This window comes from Megalobrama amblycephala, linkage group LG12 (genome assembly GCF_018812025.1).
Source record: "Megalobrama amblycephala isolate DHTTF-2021 linkage group LG12, ASM1881202v1, whole genome shotgun sequence".
Classification (NCBI taxonomy): Eukaryota; Metazoa; Chordata; class Actinopteri; order Cypriniformes; family Xenocyprididae; genus Megalobrama; species Megalobrama amblycephala.
Window position 1 is genome coordinate 25,312,024 of NC_063055.1, and position 16,532 is coordinate 25,328,555.

The 16,532-nt window shown below is 38.6% G+C and overlaps 1 protein-coding gene across 3 annotated transcripts in view; it reads left to right on the forward strand.

The window, feature by feature from the left end:
- The window catches only part of celsr3 (cadherin, EGF LAG seven-pass G-type receptor 3), a 53,089-nt gene extending 36,574 nt beyond the window's left edge, over positions 1-16,515 (forward strand). The window contains exons 16-36 of one of the 3 annotated variants that reach the window (XM_048209986.1): positions 157-340; positions 420-521; positions 609-703; positions 1,464-1,673; positions 1,801-1,984; positions 3,703-3,852; positions 3,922-4,102; positions 4,186-4,353; positions 5,778-5,904; positions 6,098-6,304; positions 9,327-9,501; positions 9,578-9,690; positions 9,813-9,892; positions 10,237-10,363; positions 10,493-10,612; positions 10,744-10,841; positions 11,628-11,749; positions 11,906-12,079; positions 12,244-12,396; positions 13,194-14,067; positions 14,791-16,515. In XM_048209986.1, coding sequence (XP_048065943.1) covers positions 157-340; positions 420-521; positions 609-703; positions 1,464-1,673; positions 1,801-1,984; positions 3,703-3,852; positions 3,922-4,102; positions 4,186-4,353; positions 5,778-5,904; positions 6,098-6,304; positions 9,327-9,501; positions 9,578-9,690; positions 9,813-9,892; positions 10,237-10,363; positions 10,493-10,612; positions 10,744-10,841; positions 11,628-11,749; positions 11,906-12,079; positions 12,244-12,396; positions 13,194-14,067; positions 14,791-14,818 — 3,672 coding nt within the window. In that variant the 3' untranslated portion in view covers positions 14,819-16,515. Of the gene's footprint in view, positions 1-156; positions 341-419; positions 522-608; positions 704-1,463; positions 1,674-1,800; positions 1,985-3,702; positions 3,853-3,921; positions 4,103-4,185; positions 4,354-5,777; positions 5,905-6,097; positions 6,305-9,326; positions 9,502-9,577; positions 9,691-9,812; positions 9,893-10,236; positions 10,364-10,492; positions 10,613-10,743; positions 10,842-11,627; positions 11,750-11,905; positions 12,080-12,207; positions 12,397-13,193; positions 14,068-14,790 lie in introns of all 3 variants that reach the window. The other 2 variants (XM_048209985.1, XM_048209984.1) reach the window with 2 other exon arrangements.
- Positions 16,516-16,532: the final 17 nt, after the last annotated feature.

Below are 16,532 nucleotides of genomic sequence, written 5' to 3' on the forward strand. Positions count from 1 at the left end.
TTGTTTTATTATTATTCTAGCTATTATGATTAAAACATGTCAATATGTTTTATTATGTTATAATTACTAGGCTTTGTGATTAAAAAAAATTCTAATAAAAAATTAGTTTGTATTGTTTAAATGCATGCATTCATATGGATGTTTTGTGTGTATCAGGAGTTTCATTACCGACAGCGGGGCAGTGACGTCTGCCTGCCATGTGACTGCTACCCAGTGGGCTCCTTTTCAAGGTCATGTGACCCTGAGAGCGGCCAGTGCCAGTGCCGACCCGGCGTGATTGGCCGACAGTGCAACATGTGTGATAATCCGTTTGCTGAGGTCACACAGACAGGCTGTGAAGGTACATACACATCCATCCAACCAGTAATCCCTCCATGTTACCAATATTTGTTAATTATTTCCTCACCCACTTTTCTTAGTGATCTATGATGGTTGTCCGAAGACCATAACATCAGCAATCTGGTGGCCCAGAACAAAGTTCAACCTGCCTGCTGCTGTCCCTTGTCCCAAAGGATCAGTGGGTGAGTGTGTAGATTATTATCTTTGACTTTTATGTCTTTTTTTTTTAAAGTCCAACTAATCCATCAGTCCATCTCTTTTTTTTAAAGGAACTGCGATTCGACACTGTGATGGAGAGAGAGGGTGGCTGGATCCTGATCTGTATAACTGCACCTCTCCTCCTTTTGTAGAGCTGAACACAGCCGTGAGAAGCTATAATTTCACATTTATCATCCATTTATTATAATAAGGGCTGTTTCACAAAGTTTTTTTTTTTTTTTTTTGTAGAAAATAAAGGTTTTTTTTAGTTATAACACTGGAAATTTTGTTGGGATGCATGGATATAAAAATTCTATATTATTGCCAATAATTATTTTCATGTTAGTGCTCATAACCAATAAATGGCTGATATTAAAATTCTACGCTATTTTGTCATTTTAAAATGAATTTAGGCAGCACAAAATTATAATGTGCTGTGTGAAAAATGCACACTCATTTTAAATTAGATTTTCTAAAGATTGCTTTTAACAGTCTTAATAAATTATGTTTTTTAAAAGATTTATTTTACTTGAGTGCAAAATAAATATAATATAATTATAATATATATATATGATAAATGAGCTTGCACAATTTTTAATGTCCATTGTCCAATATCGACCGATAGATTAACAAATATTTCCTTATATGGAACCAATATATTATGCATCCCTAATAGAATTGAGAATATTTACAAACACATGCATATTTATATTACATCCTCAAATCATTCATCTACACAAAACTGAACCAAGTGTTGCAAACTGCTCATTCATCATAAATGAATAGAATACCCATAGCTCGTGCAGACACCGGATGTGTGAAACAGAGCTAAGGCCCATAACTTTCACATGGTCATGCGTACAGTATTGGAGCCGATTGTCTACATTACGTAACCATCTTTTCAATGTGTGTGTGTGTGTGTGTAGCTGGAGGCTGTAGAGAGAAATGAGACAGAACTCAGCACCATCATTGAGAAAAAACTGGCCCATCAGCTTCGTGATGTCACAGAGGCAACAACCCGTCTCTATGGCAATGACCTTCAGATAGCCGAGCGGCTGCTGTCTCGCCTCTTGACCTTTGAGAGCCTCCAGTCAGGCTTTGGGTTGACAGCCACTCAGGATGCACATTTCAATGAGGTGTGAATTTCCTTAGGGAACCGATGAATAGCTGGAAATTTGAGATTCAAATTTTATTGAGTTTGATAAGACTAGTTGATAAACGTCTCATTCTGTTCTGTCTCTCGCACTGTGTCTCTATCTGCAGAATGTGTTACGAGGCTGCAGTGTTTTGTTGGGTCCGGGCAGTGCTGCGTTGTGGAGGGGTCAAAGTTCAGGTCAGAACGGAGCGGCGGGATTGGCCGATCTGTTGGAGCAGTACGCCCGCATACTCGCCCAGAACATGAAACAGACCTACCTCAATCCTGTTGCACTCGTCGCCCCAAACATCGGTCAGCATTAATACACAACAAACACAAACACTAACATACAAAAGTTTGGGGTCAATACGTTTTTTTTTTGTTTTTGTTTTTTTTAAAGAAATGAATACTTTTATTCAGCAAGGACACATTAAATTGATCAAAAGTGACAGTGAAAACATTTATAATTAGGGTTTGACATTAACACCCACCAACCCACCAAATGCGGACGGATTTTAGCAGTGGCGTGTAACGCAGTCACTCCTACTAGCCACTTTGGCGGGTTGAATTGTATATATAATATATACATTTTTTGAATTGTAGTCTTTTAAAAAGGCATCTGAAATAATAAACTAAGTGCAATGTAGTGTTGTCAAAAATATAGATTTTTTTTTTCGATACTGAAATATCTGAAACGCTTCCAATACTTATTTTCCGCAGAATAGATACACAATACCAGCTGTGCTTTCTCACGCTCTCACCTCTCCGACACACAAACCCGCCTCCCCTCACTCACTCATTTCATTTGCTCCGGATGAATAATGTTGGTGTTGCAGGGCTTGAATTTCGGCGTGGGATTGCGTGTATTGCGCATAGTTTTACCCATTCTCGCAGATTCTGTGCTCACACCCAAAGTGCGTGCACATAAAGCTGCCTCTCAGTATTTTTCAGTGCTTAAACAGTCAAATACACACAAAATAATGTCAAAATGCCGGTCTTGGCGAGTATTCAGGTAAACACAGTCAGTTATGTTGTAAGTGAACGTAAACAATTGAGAAAGAAAATGCATGTGTAACAGTATAATGGATCTGTGTGTCAGGTCTTAAAGTGACAGCAGCCTAATATACCTGCTGCCAAATTATGAGATAATATTAAAATATCTGTATGGCAGTTTTTCCCCATGGTATCGATGTCAAAATTGTGGCCAGTGAAAATGCTGAATGGCTTGTAACTTTGGAAAAGCACTAGCCACAGTGGCTGGTGAACAAGCCCTGATTTATATTTCAAATAAATGCTCAAAGAATTTTCAAAGAATCCTGAAAGACTGTGATAATAATAGTTAGTGTTACTTGAGCACCCAATCAGCATGTTAGAATTATTTCAGATGGGTTTTGAGGGAGTGAAAAGATCTGGGTCAGTTTAAAATTCTCGAGTTTCTCTCTGAAAATTGTTTTCAGATATTTTTTTTTTTTTTTGCTTGAAATACACAAAAAATATTTGTCATTACATTTGAAATCTTTAAAGCAGTTCTGTTGATTTGTTTATTTTTTATTTGTGAAGAAACCTTTCAATTTTGAAAGTTTTAAGACCAGCAATTTATAAATATATTAGTAACGATAGAGCAGACTACATATATAAAAACAGGTATTAAATATAAATCCCCACTTTTAATATATCCAGGTAAAATTATATTTTTAATAAATGTAATTAAATCATTAAATGTTTTGTTGATCATTTTACGCGAATGAACAAAATACTTGAAATGGTGTTCAATTTTGTACGTGACAAGCAAAGCAATTCAATTCTAGAGGACAGAGAGGTTTAGTCAGCTGATGGTGAGAAAAAGTAAATATTGGAAATATTCTGTCATGTGCAGTGTGAGATAAAGCTGAGAAAGATCAATGTGAGACTAACACCTGCAATGTGCACCTATGGTATGATCTTCAGAAACTGCAACTGCAGCACTACAGAGAGCAGATCTATTAAACGAATCCTGTAGTTCACACAGTGTGTTTGTTTGTGTGTTGCAGTCATGACTCTGGATCGCGTTGACAACCACACACATGTCCGGCGACGGTTTCCACGGTACCACAGTACTCTGTTCCGAGGTCAAGCGCTTTGGGATGCTCACACACATGTTGTGCTGCCCCCTACTGCACTAGTCCCACAGCGCAACATCTGTAAGTCACATACACACTCTTAAGTCCACTTAAAATGCTTAAAAGCGCTGAGCAAGACTTTGTGTTTAGTTTCAGCTCCATCTCCTGCTGGCCCTGTGAACCTGTTGGCCAATCAGACGCCAGAAGCAACTGCAGCGCGACGTTCTTTGTCGCTGCAAGAGGCGCCTGTCTCCATTGTCATCCTCTTCATCTATCGAAGCTTGGGGGCCGCACTTCCTCCTAAATACCACACAGACCGTCGTGGGGTCAGGTTAGAAAGGGTCTAAACTAAAGATAAACAAAACACAGATCAGTTGTGATCATCTTTCTAACCATGTGTGTGTATCTCTGCAGGTTACCCAGACACCCTGTGTTGAACTCGCCTGTGGTGAGTGTGTCTGTGTATAATAATCAGACATTTGTGGAGGGTTTTCTGGACACACCAGTTTTGCTGGAGTTTCGTCTTTTGGAGACCAGCAACCGCAGCAAACCGCTGTGTGTGCAGTGGAATCACAGCAGCCCGTGAGTCTGTGTTTGCAGTCCTTATTTAGTCTTTATATAGTCTCAAGAACAAATAAAACTACTATTAAAGGGTTAGTTCACACAAAAATGAAAATTCTGTTATTAATTACTCACCCTCATGTCATTCCAAATCCTTAAGACCTTTGTTCGTCTTTGGAACACAAATTAAGATATTTTTGATGAAATATTTTTGATGAATTTTTTGATGAATTTTTGATGAAATTCCGAGAGGTATCTGACTCATCCATAGTCAGCCATTTAAATACCACTTGTCATTCTCTTAACACTCTTTACGTGCAGCACTTCAAGGTTATACGTCATAACGCCGACTCAGTATTGGCCGACGCTGTTCACGTGAGCAGCATGACGCATACGTGTGATGCTGACGCAGAAGCCAGCCAATAATGAGTCGGCATTCTGATGCAGAACCTGGAAGCACTGAATGTAAACAGCGTAAGAGAATGACACAGAAGAGAAGATATTGTTGAATAGAGTCATTATTTTTGTTTTGATTTTGATTTCGCTTTTAAAATTAAGGTTGAACCACTGTAGTCACATTGACTATTTTAACTATGTCTTTAGTACCTTTCTGGACTTTGAAAGTGGTGTATAAATTGCTGTCTGTGGAGGAGTCGTATACCTCTTGGATTTCATCAAAAATATCTTAATTCATGTTCCGAAGATGAACGAAAGTCTTATGGGAGTAATTAATGACAGAATTTTCATTTTTGGGTGAACTAACCCTTTAAAGCACTATCGGGAGTCTTTCATTCAAACGGAATAATTACATTTTTTAGGAATTATTCTAATATGCTGATTTTATGTTCCAATATTAACATTATCAATTTTGAAAACAGTTCATAAAACTGCTTAATATTTCTGTGGAAACCGTGATGCATTTTTTTCAGTATTCTTTGATGAATAGAAAGAATCAAAAGAACAGCATTTCATTGAAATAGAAATCTTTGTAACATTATAAATGTCACTTTTGCTCAATTTAATGGGTACTTATTTTTTCTTTCTTATCCCAAATTTTGAATGGTCATGGTTTCCACAAAAATATGAAGCAGCAAAAACTGTTTTAAACATTTATAATTATAATAAATGTTTCTTGAGCAGAAAATCTGCATATTAGAATGATTTCTGTAGGATCATGTGACACTATAGAGTGGAGTAAAATTCAGCTTTGCCATCACAGGAATAAATTGCATTTAAAAATGTATTAAAATATAAAACAGTCATTTAAAATTGTAATAATATTTCACAATATTTCTGATTGTACTGTATTTTTGATCAAATAAATGGTGGTGAGCATAACAGACTTTCAACAACATTAAAAAATCTTACCAACCCAAATTTTGAACGGTAGTGTATATTGTTATTGTAAGAAGTAAAGTGTAAATACTATGAACGTGTGTGTTCAGTATATCAGCAGGTGGCTGCTGGACTGTGAGGGACTGTAGTGTGGTCTATAGGAACATGTCACATGTTCGCTGTCAGTGCCACAGACTGGGAACATTTGGAGTCCTTATGGACAGCTCACAGAGAGAGGTATAGTACACAAAAAAGTCAAGGCTGCATAACTACTAAACAGCTATTCTTTTAAAAAGGATTCACATTTTCCATGTTTTTCAAAAATACAATTCTACATAGCAACATGATGTTCCATTGTGACATCTCCTTCAGCATAATCATCACTGCTGATATCTTTTTTTCTTTTTCTCTCTCTCTTTTTGCTAAGCAGCAGTTAGAGGGTGACCTGGAGACCCTCGCCATAGTAACGTACTCCTCGCTCTCAGTTTCCATGGCGGCGTTGTTGCTAACAGTGGTGGTTTTATCGTGCCTGAGGGGACTGAAATCAAACACACGCAGCATTCATTCCAACATGGCTGCCGCTACTCTACTCTCCCACCTCACATACCTGCTGGGCATCAACCAGACGGAACAACAGGTCAGAGAAGAGAGATGTCTGTGTGTGTGTGAATCTAAATGTGGGTTAGTGAGACAGACAAAGAAAGTTTGGGTGGGCTCGAACACAAAAATAGTCAAAAAACACAGTCTGTGTAGTCTCCTTTGTGCTGAACGTACATTGTTTTTTGTAGATGGAATCAATCAATCAATCTATCTATCATTAAAAAAATATTTCATCATATGATTTTTTTTTTTTATTTATCATTTGTCTTTGTTTTAAAATACCAAGATCCTAAAACTTGACGTCACAGATTTTCAGTGTGGTCTTAAATGTTTGTTGCCCACTTTACATTTTACAGCTTTTATAAGCCAAGTGTAACAGCAGGTTTTAAAGATCATGAATAGTTCAGTAGAAAGCAAGCTGATTGTCAGGATAAAGCACTAGGCTGCTTGAATATGATTTGTCAATCAGAAACCGACATTACAGCCATTAGCGCAATATGGTCCAAAAACCACTTACACCACACAGTGAGTTGGGAAACCAATGTTATTAAACACTTTTCTGACACAGACGCTCTTTCTGTGTCTCTACCGTCCTCAGACAGACACTCACTCACACATTCTTTCTCTTTCTAAAGCAGGTTAACACCATTTTTAACAGACATTATTCTCTGGAGTGCAAACCACTCACACTAAAAGCCTGTTACTGCTGAGTTCATTAATTTCAACTGCTGGGCTGGGATGTGGGTGTGTGTTTGTGATAGAGTATGTGTTCATTCATAATTCATCTTTTCCCTCAGACATTGACTTTGCTTGTGTGTATTGATTTTAGACCTTATATTCTCTTTTTTTTTTTTGGACAAGTACAGCAGAGAGTATTCAGTAAATGATGGGAATGGGATCAGGAACTGTTTTGAGCTGGATGTGAACTCACAACACCTGACTAAGCACCTCAGCTTAATAAGTGAGAACACATGTACCAAGCAGTAGGCCAGGGGTTTTCAAACCTGTCGTGGAGGACCCCCAACACTGCACATTTTGTATGTCTCCTTTATCTGACATTGCCTTATCAGGTGTGTTAGATGAGAAAAATCGGGACACTGCACTAGTCCACTCAATGATCATTTCCTCAGTGCTGTACTCTTACTATAAATTAAATGATCTGTATGTACAACTCCATGTTTTCAGAATAGCCAACATTTATCAGGCCAAGGACCCCTTCATTCATGAGAGTGCAGAAATCGAGTGCTTAGCAGACAACCGTTATTGGCTACAATGCTCAGCACTGAAACATTTTATGCAATGGGAGTAAATCTAAATATAATGCTGTAATCAACACTTTTCATGATAAGTTAATCTCGACAGCTGTAACTTGTAAATACAGTTTTTCAAAAGAGTTGTTCCTCATGTAATACTTAATATGCAAAGATGTTTGCCACAATCACAGCAGTATATGATATATTGAAGTCTTAAAGGAGATATGCCCATTTAACCCTTTAAAGTCAACAGGTTGCGATAGTCTTTTCTATATATGAGTGCAATGGCTTCTTGAACAAGAAAAATGTGGGATTTTGTCCATGAGGAATTGATTAGATAGTTGGATCATTGTAGTTTGCTATTGATCAATCTCATTTGAGTGACAGGTTGTCCCACCCTCATGCCAGTAAACACTTTATTAGAGAAGAGATGTTGCTGCAAGAAGGAGGGGAAGTTGTTTTGATTTAAGAGTTATGTGGGCACATGGATTAAAAAAAAATAATGATGTGCGCAGATAAATCATTTATAATAAATACTGAAATATTCCATAAAAAACAAGAATTGTCAATGTTGATTTCATGGTGACTTTAAATCAGAGGGCTAAAATCAGTGTAGAAAATGTCCTTTTATTTCTAGATTATGACAGTTTTTGATGTAAAAATCCTAACATTTATAAGCACACCTCAGGAAATTAATTTAAATGAATATTATTTAAATTTTTAAAGGTGCCCTAGAACTTTAAAAAAAAAGATGTAATATAAGTCTAAGGTGTCCCCTGAATGTGTCTGTGAAGTTTCAGCTCAAAATACCCCATAGATTTTTTTTTTATTCATTTTTTTAACTGCCTATTTTGGGGCATCATTATAAATGAGCCGATTCAGGGCTACTGGCCCTTTAATTCTCGTGCTCCACGCCCACAGAGCTCGTGCTTGCCTTGAACAGTGCATAAACAAAGTTTACACAGCTAATATAACCCTCAAATGGATCTTTACAAAGTGTTCGTCATGTATGCCGCATGCATGCGTCGGATTATGTGAGTATTGTATACTGTTATATTGTTTACATTTGATTCTGAATGAATTTGAGGCTATGCTCTGTGGCTAACGGCTAATGCTACACTGTTGGAGAGATTTATAAAGAATGAAGTTGTGTTTATGCATTATACAGACTGCAAGTGTTTAATAATGAAAATAGCGACGGCTCTTGTCTCTGTGAATACAGTAAGAAACGATGGTAACTTTAACCACATTTAACAGTACATTAGCAACATGCTAACGAAACATTTAGAAAGACAGTTTACAAATATCACTAAAAATATCATGATATCATGGATCATGTCAGTTATTATTGCTCCATCTACCATTTTTCGCTATTGTTCTTGCTTGCTTACCTAGTCTGATGATTCACCTGTGCACATCCAGACGTTAATACTGGCTGCCCTTGTCTAATGCCTTTCATAATGTTGGGAACATGGGCTGGCATATGCAAATATTGGGGGCGTACACCCCGACTGTTACGTAACAGTCGGTGTTATGTTGAGATTCGCCTGTTCTTCGGAGGTCTTTTAAACAAATGAGATTTATATAAGGAGGAAACAATGGAGTTTGAGACTCACTGTATGTCATTTCCATGTACTGAACTCTTGTTATTTAACTATGCCAAGATAAATTCAATTTTTCATTCGAGGGCACCTTTAATGCATATATTTAAATTTTTGAAGCCATTTATTGAGTATATATATACATCCAGTATGCTTTTTTATACTCTCTTTTTACTAAATGGTTTATTGTCTCTGGTTGGTGCAGTTCCTGTGCACGGTGGTTGCAATTCTGCTCCATTACTTCTTCATGTCGGCATTTGCGTGGCTGTTTGTGGAAGCTCTGCATATTTACCGCATGCAGACAGAAGTGAGAAATATCAACTATGGAGCCATGAGATTCTACTATGCTATTGGCTGGGGAGTCCCTGCTATCATTACAGGTAGGTAGTAGGTACACACACACACAAATGTATGTTTTAATATAGATATGCTCTTTGACATGTATGTGTGCTGCAGGGCTGGCAGTCGGGTTGGATCCAGAGGGGTACGGCAATCCAGATTTCTGCTGGATCTCCATGTACGATAAGCTCATGTGGAGCTTTGCGGGACCAGTTAGCGTCGTCATACTGGTATTGTGCTCTTCCGTGTGTTGTAAAGGATCTTTATGTCTTTGAATTTCTTTCTCTGTGTTTTGGATGTATGTAGTACAGCAATGATACTCTAAATTGACAACTCTCTCTCTGTTTTACAGATGAATGGTGGGATGTTTTTAATGGTCCTACGTATGCTGTGCAACCCCACTCAAAAGGAGATAAAAAAGCTGCCCGTGATGTAAGTACATGCATGTATTCGGGAACATTCAGTATGGAAAGTGGGACAGTGGACATTATAAAACTTATCTTCATGAATATTAATTAGCTGACTTAATATTCGTCCAACTGATTTGATTGAGAGGAAAATATTATTATAATATTTTATTGATCATATTTTATTTTACTGAATTTTCCTGTTTATTTTCCTGAAATTGTAATGTTATAATTATAATTGTTATAATGGTAGTTTCTTTCTTGCATTTCATGAGAGTCAAACCTGTTTTCAGTACAGAATTAATGCCTTTTCATCTCTTTATTCTATATTAATTCCTTTTATTCTATTTCTCTCTCTGTCTCTCTCAGTTCTACTATCCGCAGTGCCTTCCTCCTGTTATTGTTGAGTTCTTGTGTTTGGTTGTTTGGTCTTATGGCTGTTAATAACAGTGTCCTGGCGTTCCACTACCTGTTCATTGTCCTCTGTTGCGTACAGGTAAGTGTGTACTGGCTCTTACACATCTTTTTCTTTTGTGTGTGTGCTTGAGTTTGTCATTTAGTTGAAAACTTTGATAATTGTGTCCTATGTAATGTATTATAATGTTATTCTACTTACTTGTCTCAGGGTTTGGCTGTGCTGTTGGTTTTTACTCTCCTGAACTCAGAGGTGCAGGAGGCCTGGAAACTGGCCTGTCTGGGCAAGAAAAGCCCCAGTGAAGAACCTCCCAGAGCTCCACAGATTACTGTTAGTGAACATAAACACACATATTAACATATGATCCCCACTCCATGCACAGTTATGCACACACAAACACATATTTAAACCCATGGAGTGAAAATAAGCATGTATATTTGTAACCTGCTCTATATGTGCAGGGCCAAAACCCATACAACAGCGCCTCCCTGCTGGAACAGAGCGGATTACACCGGATCACACTCGGAACTTCAACTATCTCATCAGTCAGCAGTGCAAGGTCTGTCAACACATCAATTTATGATTCAATATTCTTAAAATAACTTAAAAAACCATATAGATTTTGGGTGAATTTCAGGTCTGCATGTAGAGAGAAGAGATCGGAGAAGAGGGGGTGAAGGAAAGGAAATGTAGATTAAGGCAATGCTGAGGTGTGATTGACTCAGTGTGACTGCGTCTCGGATGGGGATGCTAATTTTGCAAGAGAGAGTTCAAATGTATTTCCTTTGTTTTTTCAAAGAGTAGCCCTCTCTTGGTCCAGACAGTCCAGTCTTACAGTCTCATTAACTATGTTAACTGTTGAATGTTAATGTAATAAAGTTATATGTTAGTTCATTGTTAATTCATATAATTCATGTAATTTGAATTCATGTAAAGTTGTGTAGCTGTGAACTGTTCACTGATAATATACACTATTCAAGTCTGGGGTCAGTTTCATACATACATACATACATGTATGTATGTGTGTGTGTATATACATATATATGTATGTATGTATGAAACCGACTCCAGACTTGAACAATAGTGTATATATACACTATATGGGCAATATGACACTCGTAGCCATGCGATATGGCTGTATATCAGCACGACTGTGATTCGGCCATAGGTAATCACAGCGCGCTGATATACAGCCATATCACATGGCTACGAGTGTGATATTGCGTTTATACAACAGTTCAACGGAGTGTCTTTAAAACTCTCTTTTGTGCAGAATTACTTCCTTCCGCCACGTATTAATTAATTTTTTTGAAAGAAGCTGATGTGTTATTTATGTTTTTCTCAGGGAGAATCTCTTGGCACGGCAGACTCTAGAACACAATCTTGCTCACACAGGGGCCACTGACCTGGATGTGGCAATGTTCCACCGCAACGGAGGTACACTAACACACAATAACCTGCATGCATGTACGTATTCACACACACAACACTTATATACTTACAATTGCTCGCTATTCATTTTTGAGTTTTTGGCCATGTCTTATGACAAATCTCTGTCAGAATTAGTGACATTTAGTTGATCTGTTCTTCATTTATTCCTCTTACTCTGTGACTGTCTGTCAGGTGAGGACTCAGACTCAGATTCTGATCTCTCACTGGAGGAGGAGAGGAGTTTGTCCATACCGTCATCGGAGAGCGAGGACAACGTGCGCCTGCGTGGACGCATCCAGCGACGCTTCAAACGGACTGGTCATGGTGAACGTTTACTCACAGAGCCCTCCCACAACGGTGGAAAAGGTACTGATATCATTGTTGCCGACGCCTATATTATTATTGATAGTGAAGCCAAAGGAGTGCAGAAAATTAGTTTAATTCTTAGTTTCATGATGCCCAACTGTTAGTGTATGGAACTGTTTATGTGTCAGATCTGGATGGCAATGACCTGCTCTCCTATTGGCCAGCGCTGGAAGGCTGTGAGGCGCACTCTCTGCAGAAATGGGGCTCAGAGCGCCGCCTAGGGGGCGACTACAGCAAGGACGCAGCTAATAACAATCAGCCAGATGCAGCGCTGACCAGCGGAGATGAGAACGGGCTCACACACAGACATCGCAAGGGTGAGGCACACATTCATCTAAGATGTTATCCAGTATTGGCCAATACCCATACATTATGATATTTAATTTTGCATGTTCATATTACCTATTTTTATATTCAGATTACCATCTGCCCTCATCTAATGTACACTTAAAGTTATTCTTTAAAAACATTAGTAATTATATACATGTAACACTGTACTTTACTGGCTATTGGCCAATATCAGGGTTATTATAGTTAACTAAAACTAAAACCATGCCAAAAAAAATGAATTACTTGAAATAAACTGGAGGAAAATAAAATAGAAAAAAACATATTTTTTTATCTAATTGCCAAGGCAACATTTCTAATTCAAACTAATTCAAAATTTTAATAAAAATGTAGTAGTATCTCAGTGATACTAAAATAACACTGTTTGATATTAGACTTTTTTTAATTTATCAGCTTATTCCCCTATTGATCCCCTTTCTGTCATCTAACACTTACTTAAATTAATCTTAAAATTTAACACTTTAAATGTTATCTTTAGCAAATCTCTGAATGAATATCCATTTTTCATACTGTATTTTATAATGTTGTGATGTCTAAATTCAGTTAGATTTTTGCAGTATTTTTAATTTATTTAAAAATTAAATAATGGTACTTTCATCTTCAATATTTTTGAAATAAAATAGTAATAAGATAGTGACTTCTAAATATATAAATTCTATAAATCTTAATTATATTAAAATTTAGTTATTGACTTATTGGTATCAGACATAATTTTAATATGGATGCATAGAAAGCCATACTAAACCCCTCTGCATCTATTTCTCAGGAATCCTGAAGAATCGTCTGGGCTGCCCTCCTGCTCTGCAGGGCCTGTCTGCGGTGGGTCGCGCTCCCAGCGAGATGTCTTGGTACAGGACCTCCACGTTGGGTCACAGAGGTGTCCCAGCCGCCTCCTACGGTCGTATGTACTCCGGTACTGGCTCACTGTCCCAACCCGCTTCCCGGTACTCTTCTCGCGAACACCTGGATTCGCTTGCGCGACGACAGCGTTCTCGTGACAACCTCGACCTCTTGCCACGACGACGCGAACTTGGTGCTGAACACCTGGGTGGGTCCAGAGAGAGGCTGGGCCCTGTTCACAGTATCCATGCCTCCAGGGAGGATCTGGTGGGCAGGGGTGGTATGGTGGGTTTAATGGGGGCAGAGGGTTCATTGAGTGGATCGAGAACGCAGCTTAACACTCTGACGAGGCAACAGGCCTCTCGGGAGCATCTCGGAGGGGCTCTTATGAGCAGTCGGTCCCGGGAGCAGTTGGAGTCTAATGGTGGAGCGCAGCCCTGCAGGGAGTGGCTGAGAACCCTGCCCCCCCGACAGCTCTCACACCCTGAGCCGCACCCACCCTCCTCACCTCCTCCACCGATCACAGAGGAACCCCAAGAAACCCTGCCCTCTCGCCGTGGTCGCCTAGACTCCGCCCCCCCATGTAGGTACCCGTCATCTGCAGCTGCACCCGGAGCCCCATCCAGTCGCCCGCCCTCTAGTGAACACCTGGATATCCTCTCCTCCATACTCGCCTCCTTCAGCTCCTCTGTCTTAACCCCGCCCCCTAACCCCGTCTCTGCCTCGGCAGGCCCTTCCCCTTCCCCGCCTCCTCTCTCTGCAACCTCTCAGAGCGTCTCTGAAGTGTCACCTGACTCTGAGTAAGTCCAGCCCATTTTCGTCTCACTGTGTGTCCATTCATATTCCACATTGTTTTATGGTCATCCTCGGTTCTGTTCTCATAAAACTGATTAGTTCTCTCCAGGTAATGATATGAAGATGCAACTTTGTTTGCTGTAAACTGAAAATTCTGTCATCGTCTACCCATTCTCACACTGCACAACACTCATATGACTCTTTTCCCATTGAACACAAAAGAAGCTGAACAAAATGTCTGCGCTTTTGATGATGATCAGTTGCAAATTTTGCATGGTTTATAATAATAATAAGTGAGCTAGGACGCATAACCTAATAATGCTGAGTTCAACATGTTCCTGGGTCAACATTTTTGTTGATCCTGGAACAACATTCAAATCAACCAATCAGATTTGAGGGACAAATTTACAGATTATGTCAAGTTTAGGCTTAAAATCATGAATTGGTGCTTCTACATCAGTGTTATTCATCTATCATTTCCCTCTGATTTTTGGGATAACTTATGGGTAGGGTTAGGTTTAGGGGTAGGAATAGGTTTAAGACTAAATTTTCAGACTAGAATGTTGTTCCAGGATCAACAAAATATGTTGACCCAGGAACGCATCTAACTCGGCAATATCAGGACGTGCGAGCTAGGACTGCCTCTGGTGCCCCTTCAAAAATGTATGTACATGATGATGAAGTTATTGACATATTTCATATTCTGTCTTTCTTTTGTCTCTTTGTAGAGTTAACAGAAGTGATGGACAATCTTGATGATTCCTTCACAGCCCCATAATGCACCTATGCAGACGGGCTCAAGAGAATCACAGGACATAGCCAACAGGAGCGATCAGGACTCCTACTTCAACCTGGGAAGAGTGTTGTTCATCAAGGGCTTGAGATATCACTCTCCTGAGAACAGACAGGAAATCAAACCAGAGAAGGTGATGATTTCTATGATTTTCATTTATCCAAACTGCAAACCTCAGATTGCAGACCAACAGCTGAGAGGACTGGTCAGAGAGAAAGAAAGAGAGAGAGAGAGAAAAACTGTACAGAACACTTTTATACTTTTGTATCTTTTTCATCAAAGATCAAAGAAGAAAATCTCTAGTGATGTTTTTGAAGATTGTGTGGATATGTGTTTAAGTGGGTAGGATCGAAAAAACATTTTCAAACCCATTCCGAGCCAAAACAGTCCCAAACATTCCCACTCCAATCTTTATATTCCAACATGAGTTTATGCAACAAGCCACGCCCACTGATATATGGAGAGATAGTCTACGAAGAAAAGGATTGGTCCATGTAAATGCAGCAGTTTTTGGCCCAAACATGGGATTGGTGGGAAACTCCAGAGACAGCGATTGTAAAGAATTATGAAACAGAAGATATGATTTGACCGTAATGATTGTCAATCAAGAGATTGTTTTCAGACAGGTGACTTGATTGGAAGATTTTTTTGTTGCTCTAAACTCTTCAACAAACTCCAACAAACTCATGCTTGTATGAGATGCCTGTCCAATTTCTGGAGTATTCTTGGCCAAACAGCTCTGAAATATTATTGAAGCATGTGTTGAAGTTTGTTGCAGCTGTGTGAAGAGACCTTTATTTATTTGTGTTATTGACCTGCAATCATATTCAAGACTTCGTAGCATAATTAAAACCTCTTTCATATCCAGACTTATCATAATTCAGATATTGCTTAAGGAAAAGTTACGCAAAGATTCCAAATCAGCTATTTAACTAAGATACCTAAATATCTGTCTCTGTTAAGTATTGAATAAACTTAAGAGAAAGGAACATTGTGAGATGAGCTAAATACAGTCATTAAGGGAAGATCATCTAAAAATATCAGGCTCTTGTTTAAAAGGGAAATCATGCTTCATCATATGACTTTATCTCTTTAGTCATTTATAGTATTACCATGAGTTTTGCCAAAAAGAGTGCCCTATGTCACCCCTTTTATACCTCTTGCTTGTCATAAAGTGCTCCAGTACTTTTTCTATTCATGATTTTATATTTTATTTAACTGCATAACTTTATCTTGTACAGACATTAAATTAATTTATTTTATTTATTAATATTTATTGAAATTCATTTCTCTACCATAATCATTGCTGGAGTGTTTCTAAAGAAGTGCGTGTGGGAGTTTTGTTTTTTTATAAGAGCGAGATTTCATCTGTTTCAAATGTTTTATCTGTGAAACTTTTGTATATGTACTGTCAGATATGTCCCCCTCCTCTTCTGTTCACAATGCATTCTGGGAAAAGAAATGTCCTCTGTACATCAGCGCGAGAGAGAGAGAAAGAGAGCGGTGGAAGACAATGATTGGGTGGGAGAGAGAAAAGGGGAATGTATAATGGCTCAACATGTTTATTATAGGACATGTTGTATCCCTTTTACTCATGGGGGGTTATCAGAAAAAATCTGCAACCAACGGGAGTTGGGAATCAATAAAAGAGTTATTGTTACCACGCTTGTGCTTGTT